Source organism: Crocodylus porosus, unplaced genomic scaffold, assembly GCF_001723895.1.
Source record: "Crocodylus porosus isolate Cpor-Errol unplaced genomic scaffold, CroPor_comp1, whole genome shotgun sequence".
Taxonomy (NCBI): Eukaryota; Metazoa; Chordata; order Crocodylia; family Crocodylidae; genus Crocodylus; species Crocodylus porosus.
This window is the reverse complement of record NW_017728907.1, coordinates 62,582,859-62,604,375: the sequence shown is the minus strand read 5'-3', so window position 1 is coordinate 62,604,375 and position 21,517 is coordinate 62,582,859. Positions and strand designations below refer to the sequence as shown.

Sequence of the window (21,517 nt, the reverse complement as noted above, 5' to 3'; positions counted from 1 at the left end):
TAGCAGTGAGCAGGGCTTCTCCAGAGGTGGTGGTGTGGGGGGTGCTGTGTTTGTGGGGTTTCCAGGGGGAGGGTTTATGGGTATGGTAGGGTGTGCATGGGAGCCCCCCACATGCACGACCCTGAACTAGTCAGCATCTGCTCCCACCTAGCAACAGCCCGCATGCCCTGTGGTACTTCCCCACCGTCACCAACAGTGCACAGCCCCAGTCCTGCCCCACACCCACTCTGGACATGCCCCGGCAGGAGTGGATCAGTAGGAACCCACATGCACTGCCCCAACCCTGGCCGGCTCTGCACTGTCTGCATGTGGCACGTCCTGCTGCCACCTGGGCACGCAGCAGGGTTGGGGTGGTGCCACCGCTGGACTGCCTATCAAAGCAGCACAGGCTGTGGCAGCTCCTTCTGGCTGTCACCACTACTGGCCCCAGCCCTGCAGTACCAGTGGGGACCTGTGTGGAGCCCTGACCCAGCCCACCCTTCTGCTCTGGACTCGCCAGCCCAAGTTCAGCAGTGGCAGTGGTTGAGCAGAAACTATTTATTGGAGCAGTGGGAAAAGTGGCTGCCCCCCCCCCACTGCTCTTGGGTTCTTTCCGCTGCAGCCACACACAGCCTGTGCTGGGCTGCCCTGTGGCTGCTCTGTGCTGCCATCGCTGCCTCGCTGGGTAGGCCGGAGAGAGCAGTGACAGTGGCGGAGACGCAGGGCAGTCTGGCGCGGGCTCCATGCAGCTGCAGCAGGAAGCTTCTGGCAGTGGCAAGGGGGAGGGGCTGCTTTTCCCCCGTGCTGAACAACAGTTTCTGCCTGGCCACTACTGCTGCTCAGTGCAGGCAAGTCCAGAGCAGGCTAGGTCAGGGGTTTGTGCACAGGTGCCCACCAGTACTGTGGGGCTGGGGCCAGTGGTAGCAGCAGGTGGAAGGAGCCGTTGTTGCCTAGAAGGGCGGTCTGGCCAGGGAGCAACCCCAGCCCCATGTGCGCCCAGGGGGCAGCAGGACGCACCATGGCTGGATAGTGCCTAGTCCAGGGCAGATGAGAGGGACCCACTGTGGGCTGGACAAACACCCTCTCAGGGCCATATTTTGCCCACCCCTGACCTAGATGGTTACAGCTTCATATTTGTCATGTAATTATCCAGCCTGTAATCTCTGTTCTTTGTACTTGGGGACTTAACAATGTAAGATGCACATCACTTCCAAACGGCACCCCACCTAGGTGGATGCCTAAATATAGATTGAGGTACCTAACTTTAGCAACCTACATCTTTTTAAGCAAAATTAATTGGTATTTCAAAGCCAGTATCTGATAAAGTGATTGGGGATTGGGGGGTGCACAGTCAGCAGGGCTCAGGCCACTTGATTCCCTATGGCACCCCTCTTCCCCCTGCATGTTGTTTTCCCCACTGCAGTGGGGCTGGTGGGGGGGTGGATTTAAGATGGCCCTCCAAAATTAGATTCTAGACATAGAAAACTATAACATAATTTCTCCATGTTTAGTATCTGATTATTGGGGGACTGTCTTAAATTCAAAGTGGCTTTGAATTTGGGTAGATATTGTATATATTTAGTAGTCCGTTTCCACAGCCAGACAAAATTTTTTAAATTCCAAATCTCTATCTTGCTTTTGGGGGATAACCTAAATGTCTAGTCTGAAGAGTAACTTGATCTTGTCAGTTAGAATAATTCTGTTTTTAAAATCTAAATCTTAGTATCACTAAGCAGCTCAAATGCACTGAAGGGAGAATTTTAACTTTAGGCAGATGTAATGTGATGTCTAGGATTCTTATCTGCTCCTTGGGTCTCGCTAACTAGGCTGCGTCTCAGAAATCTGAACAGGATTTTTGTTCTGAACTCCTTCCTGTTCTAATTGAAATTGCTGTAATGTGATGTATGTGGGTTTTATTGCTTGCTCATGCACATCTTGGCATGTTGCTCTGCTCAGAATATCTTGTATCAATGCTATCTTGCTAACAATGCACCAAAAACTTAGGTCTTGGGTCCAGACATGCAAAACAATCACATTTCATATGTGCTTTCTTTAGTATGCAAGGAAAAACCTGCACACACACACATGTTTTGGGTCCCACAATTTGTAGCTAATGCTCATTTTTACTGAAATGAGTCTTATCCAGGTCTTGTCAAGCAGCTCATTCCTAAGAGTATTGAGACAGTTGGATATGTGTAGAAGCAGAATATGTACCTATAATGCTCTACTGGCAAAAACTTAAGTGTCTCCAGAGTCTGGAGTCAGTTTTGTTGCGGTTTGCATTCTTGGGGGAAATTCTGATGTCTTGTCCCAAATCCTCTTAGATCTGGGCTTTTTCTTCTCCTTTGTGGTGGGAGTGGGGGTATATAATGTTTTGTTTGTTTATTTTAAAATTTTCATTTTAAAAAGACATCTCATGTTGACTTTGCTTTATTGTGCCATCTAACATGTAGGTGTAGAAATGGTAGGAGAAAATGCAAAATTGCTACATTGACTGACTCATAATACAAAATGATGATTAACAGCTTTTGTTGCTGTACTTCTTTTAAGCTGTGGAGTTGGAAATGGTGCTCTTTCCCCATGTCCTATCCCCTTTAAATGCCTTCCCAGGGGTGAGAGGACTTAGGTTTTCTGCCATGATTTTTAGATTTAGAACCAGGCTGCTTACAGATGTGAAAGAAAAAAAACCCAGCACTTTACTTTCAGCTTGGCACACCCACAAAAAGAGGCATCATGTTAGTTTGACCCAGCTTGCCCAACATCTTTATAGATCGGGGCTTTTTGGCGCTTGTTTCTAATAGCTGATTCAATCTAATAGCTGTTTGATACAAATGCCAAAAAGCCCTGCTGAAGTGCCCAACGTATACAGACGCTGAGGAGCCAGGTCAAACTACCATGATGCCTCTTCCAGTAAAGTCTGGTTTTTGTTTTATTTTCATGTCTGTCAGTGCCCAGAAAATGATTCCAGGTCCGTCTGGCTCTAGGGTTTTATAAGTTCTGTGATGCATTTATGTAGTATTAAAATATTTATTTTTCAGGTGATACCAAGATGGCACAGCTCTTTGAACACAAGAATGATTGTTTCCATAGCTGAGCTATATTAGAAATGTATACTTTTGGTTTAAAGAGGAAGAGCTTTTAAACCTCAAACATAACCAGGTCTTGCTATCCCTATATCTTGTACTGAAGGATAAGTTTAGAGTTATCTATTTTTTCCCCTTCCTTTTTGTTTTTTGTTTGTTTGTTTTAGCGTATTTATTTTAAAGCTAAAAATGGTTCCAGCTGTTTTCCATTGGAGTTGCTGTTGATTTTTATAGGGAAGATTTACTTGTGCACAACCAGTTTACATGAGATGAGACTAAAATGCAAATTGTTTAGTTTCATGGTCCATTCCTAAACTCCATCACTGCTGTAGATAAGCATAGTCCATTACTGCATCTTCCTTTTTCCTGTGAGAAGCTAGTGGGCAATACTAGCTTTCATGTCAGCTGTAGAAGTTTATCCATGCAGGTATTCTCATCACAGCCTAAAGCAATTCAAATACCTGATCATTCTGCTGTTTAGATTTATTTAGACAAATGCCTGAGCTCATGTTCCATGAGTGAAAAGAATATAGATTTCCAATGGGTTCTTTACTATAGCTGAATATCATCTGGAAACACTGTAAGGCCTTATTTGGCAGGCATTTGGCAAGCAAGGCGAAGTTGGGGTGTATAGTGAGGTTTTTGTGACAGAATGCATAAAAGCAGATAAATATTAAAATAAGTTATTTTGTCTCTTATTGTAAGCAGTCCTGAGCTGTTGTTGGGAAGGGTAGCATATCAAATCAACTGTGTAACACTCTCCTCTTTGGTTGATAATAGTAGTAGAGTATTTGCTTCTCATTTTAAACCCTGTAAATCAGATCAGTTTTTGGGACAGAGTGAGGAAAGAAAATGAATGCTGCAACACTGAGTTTTTTTCAGTGCTTGAAGATGTTATTTTATCATAGAATCATAGAAGTAGGGTTGGAAGGGACCTTGTAGATCTTCAAGTCCAACCCCCGGCCTGGGCGGTAGAAAAGACTGGACTCAAATGAGTCTAGCCAGGTAGGCATCAAGCCTCTTCTTAAAGACCCCACTTCCCTTGGAAGTTGGTTCCAGCTCCTAGCCACCCTGACAGTGAAGTAGTTCTTGTGGATGTCTAATCTAAACCTACTCTCCAATAATTTGTGTCCATTACTCCTTGTCATGCCAGGGAGCGCTAGGGGAAACAGTGTCTCCTCTAAACCCTTCTGGTCCCCCCTAGTGAGTTTATAGATGGTCACCAGGTCCCCTGTCAGCCTTCTCTTGTGAAGGCTGAACAGGTTTAGGTCCCGCAGTCTTTCAGTGTAGGGTCTGCCCTGCTGTCCCCGGATCATGCGGGTGGCCCTCCTCTTAGACAATTTCCAGGTGATATGGTAGCTACAGATAGCACTCCAGCCTGCTTTTAAAAAGAACATAATCAAGCTGCAGCAACAATAGTCCTTTGTAGGTGTACACCCACAAAGGTTTTCTTGGCCAATACCAATAGCTGATGATTAACCAACCATATTGACCAATGCCAGTCCTTATAACCAATATTAATAATAGTGCAAGGCATTTTAAACTACCAACATAAATAAAACTTTTTTGTTTGTTTCGTATTTATTGCACACGCACGCACACCCACCCCCTTCCTGCCTGCTCTGGCCCTTGATGAAGGCATTGACTACCTTATTCCCATGCATGTCACCCCATTGCCCACGGCTTCTACCTGCAGGTCCACTCCCGCATAGCCTGTGTTGCTGTCCTGGGCAGGCGAGGCAGACTGTCTTGTAGATGGTGGCACTGAGCACATTTGGAGCCCCAGAGCACACTGCTGCCTCTGTGCCAGCAGACCCTGTGCAGCCAAGGTGCCATAGCCACTGTGGAAAAGCTACTTTTGCGAAGGTGTCTGGTGCCAGGCAGAGCGGAGCATCCCATGTGTGGTGCCTTACCCGCCTGCGCACAGCCCAACATCTCCACAGCCGTCCCAGTGCTCAGCTCCCTCTTGTGCGTGCAGCATGGCCATAGCAGCAGCAGCAGGAGCTGGTAACGGTCCCTTTGTTGCTGAGTGTGCTGTCCTGTGACCGCTTCCCAGTGCCCCCTCCTGCTGCCCACTGGGACCTGTTGTCTGCTGCTATAATAATGACTATGCTTGCCAGGGTGCTCTGGGCATGAAGCCATAATTATCAGTTACAACAACCAAAAAATAAGCTGATAGCTGATTAATGTAATATCTTCTTTTATCAGTGCCAATCTTATAGCCGACTGATATACCAGTGCACCCCTAGTCTTTTGTTATAGCAAAAGTGCAAGACTACTCTTGGCTCTGCCTCAGTCATCTAAGTAAGTCATTACCCGATCTATCTATTATGAAGTTTGTGATCAGTTTGTTTAGCAAAGTTAAAATCTGAGTATGTATTTTAGATAGCCCATTTGGACACACTGAAAAGATATATGTGCAAAGAAAATTGCTGCTAATAATTTTCTCTGTATTAGTTTTTTCTGTCTAGAAGCTAATCTTATCTTGATTCCACTGAAGTCAGCCATATGTCCATCTGCTAATGTAATAAATTTGGCTTTCTTAAGTTTCACTACAAGATCAAGCAGAAACATCTGTTTGACTAGAAACCTTTTGTGCAATTTGTTAATCTGACATTTGAACATGGAGATGGGGGTCTGAGTTTGGGGAATTCCTTGCTGTAACATGGAATTCATCTGATAACGTGGTTTTGTTTAATTTTTCAGCTCCAAGTCCCACTTCAGCTGTGCCATACGTGTCGATCAAATGCATTGATGTACGAAAAAACCACCACAAAACCAAATGGCTAGTGCCGTGGGGACCCAACCAGTGTGAGAAGATCAAAGACTTTGATGAGGCAGTGAGCAGGCAAATAGAGGCCAATGATATTGTGTTTGCTGTCCATATTCCCCTCCCCCCCAATGAGATGAGTCCCTGGTTCCAGTTCATGCTCTTCATCTTGCAGCTGGATATTGCTTTTAAGATGCATAATGTCATACGTAAGTAACTTGCTGTCTTTTCCAAAATGCTCTAATAGTGCTCAGCATTGTCCGCGGTGTGTCTTTCAACTCTTTACCTTCATACCCTGATATCGCTTAAATTGTAAACAAGCCACTCAGTTAAAAATATCTGTATCTACAGAGATGAGCTCCACATGCAGTCATAGTAAAAATACATAGCACATCTCTATCAGATGTTTTGCAAGAGTTGTTTGTAGTACTGTATTATTGGGGTTTTTTTAATACTAATATTTTTGCAAACTTGTAGAATTGGAAAAATACTCCAATTCATTTGCTTATTTGCAGTGCTTTGTTCCTTCACATTTTAAATTCAATTTGGCAATGCCACCAAGTAACAGTTCGCAGCTGAGTGCTAAGATAAAATTGCATTTTTGAAGTATTGTGATGGCTTGAAGAATGAAATTTGTTTCATTTATTCACCAAGTACATTAAAGCTAGAACCAAAAGGTTTAGTGTTCATACGTTGGCCTTAAAGTCTCTAGAACTAATAGAAAAGGTGTGCAGTAGTCCTCTTCCAATATGGAATAAATATGAGATCAAAATATTTTGCTGTTGGGGGAGATTTTGAGTAGTGAAGCTTAAACACAGCTGACAGGATCAAGCAGGTATAGAGAGAAATTCCATGGCACTGCTTGTAATATATCACTGGCTAAAAGTTTCTCTAATGTTAACCTCCATTAAGCAGTCAAAGGTACCATTTAAAGCCACAAATCAATGTTGCGTTAACTTTTTCCACTCTTGCCAAAACTGACAGTTAGCTTCTAAGCCAGGGGTGGACAATTATTTGGGCCCAGGGGGCATGTAGGGAGTTTTGAAGAGTTGCTGAGGGCTGCATAAGAACCTCCCCCTCCCGCTCCCCCTCAACTCCTCAAAACTCCCTAGATGGGATGGGGCCATGGGGTGGGATGGGGGAGTGGTGTTCAGGAGCAAGACAGGTGGACAAGTCTGGGGTCACGGGGTCACAGGGTGGCCCCTGCCCTATGTGGGGTGGGGGCATGTGTGGGGGGGAGGGGAGGCTGCCTGGGTGCTAGGTCCCAGGAGCTGGCCAGGGAGAAGGGAGGGGGCAGAGGGTGTGTGCAGCATAGCTCATCCCAGCGGTGCTGTGTGACTGCCCCCACAGCACTCTGCATGGTGCCAAGCCCCACCTGGGGCAGCCTGCACCACACTGTGGCCCGCGCCTGCCAGCCCGGGCCCAACCAGCACATGCGGCTTACTGGCAGGGTTGCTCCCGGTGTGGCTGCAGCTGTCCAGGTGCTGCTCAGGTCCCCTCACCTCCAGCTACGGAGGCTCCTCCGCCCTCTCCCGCTGTACCGCTCTGGGGTGGGAGAAAGCTCCAGTCGGGCGGCTCTTGTCTTGGCACACAAGGGACCAGCTTCAGCGCTAACTCCCAGCTTCCTTCCACCCACTCTGCCTGCCCTGTGGGCAGTCGGCGTTAGTGGGAGGCATTTGGACATGAGCGGGAGCCCTGCACGCTAGAGCAGGAGCCACCAGCTTAAGCTTTCTTTCCGCCCAGTGCAGCTCTCGGGCCGGGTGGTGGCGGCACTCGGAGCGCAGCTGCAGGCACCTGAATATTTGCTATAGTCCCACTGCTGCCAAGAGCCACATGGTCAAAGAGCCCGGAGGTGCTCCAGCCTGTGTGCAGATCCAGGGGCATGTGCCCCGACACCGTGCCCTTCCAGGCTGTGTGCCTCTTCCCCTCCCTGCACCCCACGGATGAGCCATTCGTGGCTCCATCCTGCTCCCACCCCACCCATGCAGGGCCTTCCCCTGCTCCCCTCCCTCGCTCACTGCCATGGGGGAGTGCAGACTGAGCCCCCAGCTGTGAGGGAGGGAGCAGGGCACAGGCAGGGGCAGGGGCTGAGGGGAGTGGGGGACAAGCGGAGGCCTGGGGGGTCTGCTTGTCCCACTACCCAACCCAGCCAGGGCAACTCCCTGCAGCCCCTGCTCCTGCCTGTGTCCTGCTCCTTCCCTCACAGTTGGGGCCTCAGTCTGCCCTCTCTCCCGCCCCCCATGGCCCCTTCCCCCACAGACTTACTTGCTGGGGGGGCTGAGCCCCCAAAGATTTTTTTCTTGATCTGCCTTCCCCCCTTCCTGCCCACAGTTTGACCTGTAGGGGGGCGGTGCAGGGTAAGTCTTGGGCTGCTTTTTAATTCAGAAGGTGATCTCCTACCCAAAAAGGTTGGAGACCCGTTCTAAGCAAAGAGCTATTAATTTCTCTGATATATTCTTTGTGCTTATAAATTCATTTTTTCATTGGGTACCGAAACTTGTTGGCACAGTGAAAGATGAGAAGAATGGCGTTCCTGCAAATTCTTGACTTTTTGCAGTGAGCATCACTTGTCCAGCTCTTTTGCTGCAAAATCCGGATCCTCTTTTGTAAGGATCTCTAAGCCATTTGAACAGAGCTAAAGGCCAGTGAAACAAAGTATGTTTTCATCGCAACGCCCTCTGTGGCTTTTTCAGCTGTGGTGATTTATGTTCAGACTGTGACAGAGTTCCCAGATGGGTTGTGGATGTGGTATTTTTATGGTGGTGGTGGGGAGCTCCGGCAACATTGAAATGTTTGCACTGACTCATGTGAAGTTTGACGCAGACTCTTCAACTGACCAGTTTCACTTCTAAAATTTACTGCTTGAGCCATGAAGCAGAGTCATAGTCTTACCACAGTTTAATTGGCACATAAGCAGAGCACTACTATGCATCACCAGGTGCGTGGAAAGCCAAAACCCAGGCGTGTATGTCACTTCTGCAACTTCAACACTTGGTCATCAACTGAGCAAGGATTTTCCTGTGGCCCGTTCTAAATGCCAAGCCTGACAGAGCGCCTCAGGTGGACCGCAAGATAGTTTGTTTTACTCCAGGAGGCATTGCCAGGTTAGCCTTCAATTACACCACCAGAAATGTTGAATAATATTTCTACGCTTCAGAAGAAAGCAAGGTTTTTATTTTGTTCACTTTGAAAACCTTGGCAATTAGGATTCAGGCAGTTAAACTAAAACTACTTTCTCTCCCATCAGTCTGCTGTCCCACTGGAAAAGCCATTTCAGACCTGGCTTTGTCTCTAAGGATGACATTCTGGGTCTAACCAGACTATCAGGTGTTTTTTTTTGTTTGTTTGTTTATTTTTAATCCAATGTTTTAGTTAAATACTGAAAATAGATGCCTTTTCAGTTTGGCCTATATCTGGCAAAAGGAGAAATCTCAGACCTGTCAAAATGGTTAAAAACGTCTTAGTCTGAGAATGAGACCCGTGATACAACTGTGATCAAGAAGGTATAATATCTGCAAATGGAGCTCCAGCCTTATCTCCATGCAAAAAAGTCTCTCGTTCACACAAGCTGTATGAAACAAATGCTCTGTGTGAATAACATTGGCCGGTCTCCAGCAATAACACAGCTGTTGAAAGAGCTTAGTCACCAGGGCAATGGATGCAGCTCTGTGAGGGAATGTTTGTATGCAGTGATCTGACATTTAGCTGGCTGGCAGCAGCCTTGAAAGTGGAGTAGAATTAGTGGGAGAGCAGTGGTGATAATCTGGTTTCTGACCATAAGAAATCCCTTGTTTAGGGCCCGCACAAAGACTTCTTTTGAAACCTGAAGTGTTACTCTATTACCGTGCAATTAGATCTTATTCCTGTCATTGAATTAAACACTATAGAAAGTGTTTTTGGGAGGAATAATAAATGCTATTCAGCTCATCATTGCTCACTCTCTACCTACCACCTGGTTTCAAACTGGCTGTTCTGAATTACCCACGGTATATTTGGCTCAGCTGTCACCATTGTCTATACTTCTGCTCTTCTAAACTTTCATGCATCCCAGTGTCTTGCTGCCACAGAAGGGGAAGAATCGCTTTTTCTGTCGGCAGGTAACGCGCTGAGTTCATAGATTTCATAGTTAGGTTTTTTTTAGGGTCAGAAGGGAGCTCAGGAGATCGAGTTCGCCTGGTTCCAGGGATGTGTGAAGTTTTCTTTCCTTTGTTTAGTAGATTGGAGTTGGATTGTGTTGTTATAATTTTTAGATTCTTGAGGTTTAATTTTAATTCTTTGTAGTCTTACGTAACATAAATAATTACTGGCAAACTTTGCCTCCTAATAACGAAATGCTTTAGAGAAGAGAAGAATATGCTGCACAGTGGCATGCAATTTCTTTGTTGCTGTTCTGCCTCCTTGGATGTGAAACTGTTGTTTGCCAAGCTTTGCATTGTCCAGCACCGGGGCACCAGACTTCAATCTTCCAGGTCTGTAATAGTGAACATTAACCGCCCTCCTTGGGAGGCTTCACCATATAACCATGTACAGCTGATGTTTATTTCTGTTACCCTTGCTGATAAAGGAAGAAGAGACTTGAAATCAGTCTTTTTGCTTTGTGAACTTGTCTTCAGCCTGAGTTTCCTCACCTGTAAATTGAGAATGAGATTTGTCCAAATTTCTTATATTGCTTTGACATCTATAAAGGAAACGTTCCTCCTAAGTATGAAGTGACAGTAGTGCCCTTAAATAGTAAACCAGTGCCACTGATGCACTTACTACATTCTGTATCAATCTGTAAGAGGCTTAAGGATATAGTTTATTTGACTTGAAAGGGATTTTTTATTTTGTTTTGCTTTTTATTAGCAATTTTAAAAATCCTAATAAATGTGCATGGCTTCTGTTTTTAATGCCATCATGGAACAAAAAATTTAATGGGAGGGAGGGGGAAAGGAAGTGGGGATGATGATACCCCCCAGGCTCAATTGTGCACTGTATGCTTCTGCTCAGATTTGCATGGGTTTTCTTTTTTCGTTTTTTCCCCTTCTAGATAGATTTGGATTACGCTTCTAAGCTTTGCTAGCTGTCAAATAACGCATAAACCAGCATCACTTTTTCCTGATTGTATGCATTTCTTTCCACATTGCTGTATTAGTATGCAGCTGGCAAAGAGCTGTCATTTTGTGGAATAACTTTTCTATTTTTAGACTATTGTAATGTGAGTAAAGATATCTGTGCTTAATAGCATTTTTAAAGTGAATTGGGTAAAAGCATTCAGATGCTTACTGTAGTCTCTGAATATCAATATTCTTGATGCGTAATGTCTGGAATGCGAAGGGAACTAAATGGCCCCTTTTTTTAAAGCCTTTTGTAGTTGGGACCAGATGCATGGCTTATGCCTGAATCCAGGAAGCCCTAAAACAAGTTCTTGGGCTTTTTACTGGGAGGGGGGGATGTCAGTGTAGCAAGGGGGTTAATGGAGCAGTACCCTTGTGTAGGAAACCTCTTGCGCTCCTCTTCTGCAGCTGTCACTCGCCCTCTAAGTCAGCTACCATTTAAGTCCATGTCCCGGGCTTGTGCTGCCACCAGCTAGATCCAGCTTGCAAGCTACAGATTGCACTCTTGCCCTGGAGGAGCATATCTCTTGGTACCTGGTCAACCTTGAATTGCTGCTCATTTTAAACAAGGTTACTTGCTCCATTTTTTAGTTTCAGTATAATTCAGTGAAGATGGTAAGATTTATGTACTTCCCAATGGTATTGAAAACAGAGGTGCCTAGCAAAGATAAGAAACTTGGGACTGGCTCTCTAGTTTTTTTTTAGTAGCCATAGAGGCTGTCAACACATCTCACTTGAGGCATTTTTTGATTGATCCAAGTCAAAACTTGGGACAAGGGGGGCACAGCTCTTTACACGGGTGGGCCTTCCGAGGTGTATTGCCATCCCTCTGACAGGCTTGTCCCCAAAATGACTGGCAGTTAATTTGAACGTCACCCAGGTAGTTTGGGAGAGGGGGAGGGGAAGGGAAGGGAAGGTGTTGGCACTTTTTTTTGTCACATTTTATCTGACTTTGTTCAATAACTTCACAGGTACCGAAAGTGGGATGATGGGCTTGTGGCTCTGTAGGATCCCAGGACAAAAGGCTCTCTCCTGGGAGAAAACAGATGTGTTCGCATCAGGGATGGGCAAAATGTGGCCCAGGGGCTGAATACAGCCTGCCAGGCCATTCTGTCTGGCCCACAGGACCCCTAACAAATTTAGAAAATTAATATTTATCTGCCCCTGGCTGCCTGTCATGCGGCCCTTGATGGCTTGGCAAAACTCAGTAAGCGGCCCTCTGTGCGAAATAATCACCCGCCCCTGGTTTACATGCAGAGAATCCTGTTGTGATTACTTCTGAATTGCATAATCACCTTTTTGTAACATGCGGTGGGACTATGGGAGGTTTGTTTAGTCTGAAATATGCAGTAAGGAGGCAAGAAGAAAACCCTTTACAAGGGAATGAATCTTACCTAGGGACTGTGACCTACTGTGTCAACATGATCACAAATCATCTTCCCTTTTGTCAGTAAAAGAGATTTTGCTTGGGCATAGCCCCATCCACCTACTTTGGCTTTTTTTGTAGTTGGACTACTCTGAAAGCTGGAAAAACTTAGGCAACCTACATGAAATTCCCTAAACATTTGTATTTAGCAAGCTGAATATATTTATGGTTCTTCAACAGTCTTTCTGTGCTGTGCTACCTTTTCTCCCTCCCCTGTCTTTTTGAAGGAAGAAAAAAAAAATCTGCTCGTTCTGGGTATTCAGCATAGAAAATGTGTTGTCCTTTCTCCGTGCTGCTCTCTACTTTGCCCTGCACAATAGGTTTTGTTTTAATTTATTTCCTGGAAAAGATATCTGGCTGCCTCTCCAGTGCCTTCAATGTTGCTTGCTACTTTTGATTCTGATTATTTTTAGACAGAGTGATCCTTTTCTTTTCCAAAAATGCCTGGTGCTATCTTGGCAGAAAAGGTTCTTTGAGTAGATGTGATATCTTTTATTGCACCAACTGAGTAGTTGGGAAAAAGTTCTTGGCAACCTTTCAGGCTTAGTCACCTAAAGAAGGGTGATTGCACCTGAAAGCTTGCTAAGAACCTTGCCTGCCTATGTCCTTAGACCAACATGGCTACAACCGAAAACCCGGCAACATGGTGCTATCTTAGATGCTCTATGTTCCCATTCTGAAGCTAGCTGCTTGGGAGCCTGGGGTTGCTCCATGTAGATCTGGAGTTAGGGTCACCTGAAAACCAAGAGTAGAAAGGACAAAACATGGTCCTAAGACAATTTCTTTTAAATCCTGCTCAAGACCCACACATGTTGTGTGCATCTTTAGGATCATCATCATCAAGTTCATTATCATTATGAATATAGGCTGATACTCTTGTAATATTCCTACTGTGTACTTAAGTTCCTCTTGAAGCCTTGATTGTGCCATGCTAGGTTCCTTGTAGGCAGCTGTCTTTATACCAGCCAGAAAAGAGGTAGGTAAGCACAACTTTGACTCTTCTAATTGTATGTTATTCCCTACTTCTGTTCAACTAGCCTTAACTGTCAGCTCCTTGGGGCACATTTGTGCCATACTACTGTCTGGAAAGTGCCTGTTGTGTTCTGCTTATTACAAGAAGCATTCAAGGAAGGGAGTTCTGGCTTTTGAAAATGTATGCATCGCTGGTTGATTTAGTGAGTCTATAAGTCTACCCTGCCTTCAGCCTGGCTTGCAACTAACCTGTCCAGTTGGTTCTCCAGATCTGAAGCTTAAATCTAGATTTAAAATCCTTACCATATTTTGGAGACAGCCACTCCACTCTGGCTACCAATGTTTTTGTGGTTCTGTGTCATGCTAAAATGCTCTTAGGTATGTCAGTGAAACAGATTGTGTCCTAAGTGTGGAAGAACTCTAGGGTTTTAGTGGTTTAGCAGGGTTTCAAACTTTTTGAGCTGAGCCCCCACATTTGAGTTACAATTTTGTGCAGGCCCCCTTCACCCCAGAGGATCAGTGCAGCCAGGCACAGGGCACTCAATCCTCATCCTAGCAGCTGTCGTGGCTTGTCTCAGTGGGGCGAGCCACATCCGCCACATCTCCAGCACCTCCTGCCTTGGTCTTGCTGTGGCTCTAGGCTGAGCGTAGCAACCTGCTGGTGGAGCCCGCCCAGGGCTCCCCGCCCATGCATCACGCTGCAAGACCGCAGCAGTGCTGGCTGCTTGCAAGCTTCTTGCCCATGCCCCGCTGCGGCCCCCACATTGTTCCTTCCTGCTCGGGGTGGGGGGGTCCCCCCACAGTTTGAAAACTACTGGTTTAGAGGACGTAATGGAATGTGTGTAATTGTTACAAACATTCGTAGCCAAAATATTTGGCAGAGACTCATTTTTCCTTTATTTTTTTTTTTCTCCCTTGAAACAATTACTGTTTTTCACTTACTTCATGCTCTGGGGTGAAAAAAAAATCTTTCTGTCTTTACAATTGAAATGATAGCTATGATTAAATTGCTTTTCTTTTCTAAAGGGATATTCCCACAATAGATTAATAAATTTGAAAACTTTAAAATATCTTTCTCTTGGCTTAAAAGAGGCACTAGTGTATATTTTGCATTTTTGGTTTTCATGCTTAGTCACAGAGGAATAGTGTTTGTATTGTGAAAATGAAACTATTAAAAAAAAAAAAAAAAGATTCTCATTTACAATTCAAGTTGCCAACATTCCAGTTGACTGGGGGGAAGAGGGTGTATGTGTGCGTGCATGTGTGCGTGTGTTTCTTCTGGGCCAAGCTTGACCCAATTTTTCACTTATGCATTATGTTTTGGTTCTCTAAATAATGGACCTGGGTCCATATATTCATGGAAAACTAATTATTGTAAAGATGACTGTTGAGTGTAAGAACTTGGTGTCAATCTGGGAAGCACAGATCACACATGATACAAAAACAGCTCTGAGAAACCTTGTTGAATCCACATTAAAGCTTAAGAGAACCACCTCCAAACACTATATAAATAGCAAGTCCAAACCACAGAGACCATCCACACCCCTTCCCAGCATTCTGGATGAGCGTGCCACCACATGCTCCTAACAAAAATATAACTCTGAAAGCGATGACAAATATGTAAGCCGAGCAGAGTTTCAAGAATGCGTTATTACTCGCTTGTAGACTTCAAACCTGCATCTCTTTGCGACTTAGAGGCCAAAATTTTCAAAAGAGCAAAGCTTTCTACTGTATATTATGCCCAGAATTTCAGAACTGACTATGCTGGTTGCTGTATTCCTTGGCACTTTGCTGCTACTATGTAATATTATTGGGGTAGTAGGTGAATATTATCTATGCAAAAGGGTTCTGACAAGATATGGTCATTGGGTGTTGAATATATAAATTATAGGCCTTTTTATATCTTTGCAGCAGACTAGATAGACAGGTAACTTGTCACATGGTGAAATTTCTGATCAGTTTGTTCGCAGCTGTGCCAACTTCTGTTTCTAGGAAAGGTCAAAGTAGATAGTTTGTGTAGTAACCTGTACTTGGATGTCAGTGCAACGAAAAACAGATAGGCCTATTACAGTTGTTCAGAACTGGTGCTGGCAGATGGTAAAAACGGGCATGATAGAGTTCATTGGAGCCAAAATAAGCCTTGTTGCATGGACACACTTGCCACTGGGCATCTTCTGGTGGTGGTGGTGATGATCCACAGTTCCTTTGTTCTGTGCAAGACTGAGGTCTGCCTGCTGGAAGCCCAAGTCCAAGGAATTATGAAAATGTTACTGAGACTCATCATCTGTGAACAGAGATATAGTTAGCCAGGTTAGTCATAAGTTAGGCAGAAGGTGGATAATTGAATATTAAGTCAGTCTATAAAGTACCACCCTGCCCTGCCTCCTGTCTAACTTAAAATTAACCTGGCTAACTACCCCTCTCTATTCATGGATATTGCCACACTCAGCTGAATGAGATGGGCTGCAGTCCACCTACACTAGAAATTCACTCAGATATGCTTAGATATCTTCTTTCTGATCAGATGCAAGCAAATTAATATCATACCCAAGGGACTCTGTTCTCTATACCATATTGCCTATTATGACAAGCTGGTTTTTATTCTCTCCAAGAAATTGAGGAACTGCATTATCAGTGTTGTATACAGCAAACAGGAACAGATCAACAGCAGGCTTACATAACTAACAAACAGCCTTGAGAACTACCCAGACATAGTAGCCATTTACCAGACCAGAAACCCATCACAAGCATTTTCACTCAGTTAGTTAGTTAATAAGATTCATCTCTACCCTGCCTTCTGAGACTCATTTTGTCCTTTGATTACTACCCTATGCTGCCAGCCCTTGTGGGCACTACTGATGCTGCCAGGTGTAGTCCTGAGTAGATCAAGAATGATGACTACGGGGCTGCAGGCATCAAGATGAAGGACAGAGATTCAAGTTGTTTATCTAGCTTTCCAGACAAGGATAGAGGCCCTGGCACAGATGGATGCATCCTAGAGATCAAAATATGGTCCTGCAAATAGTGCTGCATGCAGGGCTTTGGCTTTGGCTTTGGCCATGGGAGGGTCATCTTCCCAAACAAAGGCCAACTGGGCAAGGAAAGGGTTTGTCTTTGCACATAGACTCACCGGCCTTGTGAGGAGATCTTTCAATTGAGCCGAAAAGGGAATGGAGACAAAAGCTCCACAGGACCAGTAAGGAGGAGGATGACCTACACAAAGGCTTAGGAAGAATAGGCAATATGGTGTGTCTTAACAATATCATGAGAGTAATTAGTGGGGCAGTCGGCCAGTTATCCGGGATGTTGTGGAAGTTCTAGTAGACGCACAAAATGATCTAACTAGAAAAAGTATAACTGGGTGGAATAGTTCATGCAACTGGAATATTGCTGTGGAGGGTATAGTCTGTTCAGGAAGGACCGGCAGGGAAAAATGAGATCTTGACATGTATATTAAAGATAAATGCACTTATTCTGAGATACGGAATAGTATGGGAGATGAACATAAGACCCTTTTGTGTTAGGGAAAACATCAGAGGTGATGTTATGATGGATGTTTGATGTCTATTATAGATAACCAAACAGGAAAGAATCACGCTTTTTAACAACTACTGAAACATCCAAAGTGCAGGCCCTTGGGAGCTTTAGTTACCCTGATTTCCCCTGAGAAAGGAAACAAAATCAAGAAGGCTAAGGCACAAATTGAAATGTGGGTAGCAATGGGGTATAAAAGACAACAAAACAACACTGTGTCAGAAACTAGAAAGGGACCTATATTTTTGCTGTGTTTTCAACTGAACCATATGGGAGGAAGAAGGTAGACTATGCAGGGATGGCTGAAATGTTAAATGACTTTTGCTTCATCCTTCACAGAAAGGACAACTGTCACATGAAAAGTATAGTTAGCAGCAAAGGTGAGGAAGAGGCAGATACTCAGCCTAGAGAAGAGAAGGAACAGATTTGGAAATTATTTGTGTAAGCTGAATGTTTTCAGACCAGCAGGGTCTGATGAGAGTCGTTCTAGAGCAGTGGTTCTCAACTTTCTTTTATACCAGGACAAATTTGTAAATGTGAACGGCCAGTCCCCACCCAGTGCCCCTCACTCCCAACCCACTGCCCCCAGGCTGCAGCCTCCCAGTGTGTGTGGGACATGGGAGCAAGGGAGGCACCAAGTAGTCCCTCGCAGGCTGGAACTCTAACAGTCTGCAAGGGAAAGCCACGGTTTCCCACGTTTTTCTGCTTTAAAGGAGAATCAGTCTTTAAAGTTTGTTTGCAACCGTTTGATATTTTCTTGCAACCCACTTTTGGGTTGTGACCTACAGGTTGAGAAACACTGTTCTAGAGTACTCGAAGAACTGGCTGAAGTATTTGCAAAGCTGTTGGCTGTTATCTCTTAAGAATAGTACAGACGTGAGGTCTGGTCCCAGGAAAAAAGGACAGGCAGAAACTTAAAAAAAAGGAGTATATATATAAAGCTCATCCTTCCAAAAGCTGGCCAAAGGAGAACCTGGAAAACTGCAAACTGGTTAATTTACTATCAGTACTTGGAAAGATACTAGAGTATCTTAAGCAATCTGTTTCTAAGCACCTAAAGAAAAGCCAACATAAATTTGTTGAAAGTAAGTCGTGCTTAATCAGCCTGATTCATTCTTCCTGGGCTTTGTGAATGTGTTGTTGAAGTCCCTTTCAGCCTTTTTTTGATCCCTGGTAAATGAGGAAAATTGCATGCCTGGCCTCAGCGATACAGGTTTGCCTCACATTATTAGACTATGTATGGAGGTGCTGATGTGTTGTTGCTTGCCAGACTCCCAAAGCTCTTACAGCTCGCTATGGTTTGCATGCCCAGGGAATGCCATCTCAGCAAATCTGATTTGTCTAATTTCATCTCTGACTATACCCTGACAATCTCCAGAAAAATGCAATGTGAAATAGTCACCATTTACTAGTTGCAGACGTATTCAGAATCGGATGAGGTGTATATCCGGACTGCCCTACAAGGGACGTGGTCTTTGGAGAACATTGAAACTACATATGACTATGCTGGAACCCCAGGTCGTCATACTGGTGTCTGTCATATCCCTCCTGGTTCTGTGATGCTTGGTATTACAGTAGTGAGCTGGTGGCAGGTCTAAAACTGAATAAAGGCATTGCTCCATGTTGCCCCTCTAACTACTAAACCTGTAGGAGGGAGAAAGTTCTAAAATTCATTAATCTTCACAAGTATGAGCAGCCAAAGGACATCTATTTTCTTCATTTGGATAGTCAAATTAGTAGTCAGGGGTATGAAAGCTCCCTTCTTACTAGTATGCAATACGTATAGTTAGGTGTGTCCATAAAGTTAAAACTAGCTGAAACTGGAATAACTAACTGCTCTCGTGCAGTTCTTAAAAAAAAAAAAAACAAAAAAAACACACACACAAAAAAAACCCTCTCAAAGTCTGATTGCAGTCAGTCTGCATGGGATTAGTATTATGTATGCAAGACTTCACAAAAGATGTCCTCCTGACTTTATTAAAAAAAACAACTTCATCCATCAAGGCCCATATAGCCTGTGCCGTTTTATGATAAGTAATTTGCAGGTTATCTTGTCTAGTACTAATTAGCAGTAGTCCAAGGGACCATTTTGTCTTTGAAGTCAGAGGAGTTTGATTAGAGCTGATGAAGAAATTATTTTTCTTCCTGTGAATTACTTTGATTTTTCTCGTTTTAATTGAGAAAAATCTCATGAACATTTTTTTTCATATTCAGCAATGGACGCTTGTGAAAAACTTGTCAAAGCTGTTTTCTAATGTTTGGCCAGTTCTTCATTCTGCTGTATGACATGCTTAGGAACAGGAGAGCCTGGTGGGGGGGTGGGGGACATCAGGTGTAAGCTTGTGTACCAACTCACAAAGCTCCCACCAGTGGCATGATTCCAGTCCTTCTCTGCGTGATATATTTTGTGGTTTTGGTGGTGTCTGCCAAGTCAACAAGTGTTGACTAGATTCTGGTTCCTTTGTCAAAATTAGGACTATGGGAGTAGCCTTTTTCAAGGCTTCTATTCATTCACTCTAGCTATTTTATACTTAAAACTTCTACTAATTTGTTGAGGAGAGTTCCTCTCAGGTCCTATTCTTGATCCCCTGTGGCCATATCTGACTAATGTGGCTCTAAGTTGTTACTAAATCTTGATTTCCTTGGCTACCTGGAGCCTTAATACAGGATGCTGGGCATTTATATGTGCCTTACAGCCCACATTGAGGTAGCAATCATACAAAAGGAAACCAAGTACACCAGTGAAGATTTGGCATCTCTGACTTCTGCAACTCTGTTGGAAAGCGGGTAAATGTCTCGAGTAGGATATTTCTGACATGTGAGTTACAATGCAGGGATTTCTGTCACCATAGGTACATCAGCATCTCTTCTTCCAGTGGCTTTAAATATTTAGATTCTGCTCCAAGTGTCTGATGCTCCTTCCTTTCATAACAAGTTCAACTGTTTCTTTACTTTTGCAGAAGATAATGCAGAGATTACGCTTGATGTGTCCTTGGCATATCGTGATGACATGTCCAGTGAATGGAAAGAAATGGCACATGCAATAGAGACACGAAAACTAAAATGCGCCTTTCATTCTCCAAAAGTAAGTCCTGGTGATCCCTGCAAGGTTTTTTGTTTGAACTATCCAGCCATACCCTCAAAGCGGCAGTTGGATTTCTCAAAGTCTGTCTAATTTCTAACCCAGCTGCAGGAGCTCAGCATAATTGAATATTGTGCACCCAAAGCTGCATGTTGCTGCTCTGAAAATGTAGCCTTTATCTTTTTCATGCCTCTGTAAATAGTCAGGGATGGGAGAGAACCCAGCCTCTGTCACATGCATCTCAACTCATCAGTGACTATGGCACTCAGAAATGCTTGAAAGGGGGTTACAGGAGTTTAAGTAAACGACTTATTTTGGTAACATATTCAAGCTATTTGAGTTTAGGAGTGGGGAGCAGAAATGGGTATAAAAAGGAACATCTAATTTGAGCTTCTGCCTTTATTTTAGTGACACTTACTGTAACAACAGGAACTTTCTTTTTAATGACAGTTGAAGTGCTTTATAGCTCCACTTAAGTCTCACTTACTTACAATATTCCTGTTAATGATTGATGTGGTTTTAAACAGGAGGAATGCATAATTCTGAGGGTGATTTATAATTCTGAATCAGTTATGGAGGATCATTTCTAGCTATTGTATCTTTTTAGTCTGTGCCTTGCTATCTTGTTTCAAAGTCAACTTTTAGTATTATAGTTGAATACAAAGTAACACCCTGACTTTCTGTTGACTGTTGTGTGTATGCAGTAAATAAGTACGAGGTGCAGAAGGGAATGCTGCCAATGAATGGGACATTAAAAGCTCCAAACAAAGGCACGTGTCTGAGGGGCTTTTTCATTTGTTTTGATTTTAAATAGATCTTTCGAAGGCAGAGGTTTTCAGCCTTCTTTGGTTGAGGTACCCCCAGCAGCTGGTTGAAGCAGGGGGGTGTCCCTTGGTGGCTGGTTGACAAGCAGGATGATCATCCCCCCCATGTGCCATACAGCTGCAAAACCGGAAGTGCCAGTGGCTTCTCCATATCGCTGCCCTGTACCCCTTGGAGCCTTCCAAAATAACCCCAGGAGTACCTGTATCCCCGGTTGAAAACCCCTGCTCTAAGAGATGAAATTAGGATCAGTAGAACAGAGACAACAATTTTAAATATAAAAAGGTGGTGCAAATTTACTTTAAAAATGGATTTAATCATCTGGAAGGGTGAAGGAGGTTGTGGACAAAAAAAAACCAAAACTGTTAATAAAGTTTGTGTGCAGTGAGAGATGCACCAATACTCTACTTATTGTGAGTTGGACTAGGTTGTTCAAGGGGGTACCTGAAGTTCAGTAGAGATAGTAGCAAAGAAAGGAAGAGAAGGAAATAACTACTATTTTCTAATCTTAATATTTGGAAGATAATTGACTGCAGTCCTTGTGCCTGCTCTTGGTATCTGAGATGTCCAATTTCACTTTGAGTAGCTTGTATTTGTGAAATGAGACTTGCCCAGAGACTAGGTGTAGAGGAGGAAGAGGGAGACAAAAGCCTTCAGAGACCCTGCAAAGAAAAGCAAGGGTGAAGACGTTCCTTTAGGAATTAAGCATTGATGAAGCTGTAGGAGAAGAGAATCTAGAAAGGGCTGAGTTAT

The 21,517-nt window shown here is 44.0% G+C and overlaps 1 protein-coding gene across 1 annotated transcript in view; it reads left to right on the top strand.

Moving 5' to 3' along the window:
• The window catches only part of WLS (wntless Wnt ligand secretion mediator), a 46,691-nt gene that overhangs the window by 839 nt on the left and 24,335 nt on the right, over nt 1-21,517 (top strand). Inside the window, exons 2-3 of the mRNA XM_019530646.1 lie at nt 5,692-6,041; nt 19,821-19,945. Coding sequence (XP_019386191.1) covers nt 5,692-6,041; nt 19,821-19,945 — 475 coding nt within the window. The remainder of the gene's footprint in view (nt 1-5,691; nt 6,042-19,820; nt 19,946-21,517) is intronic.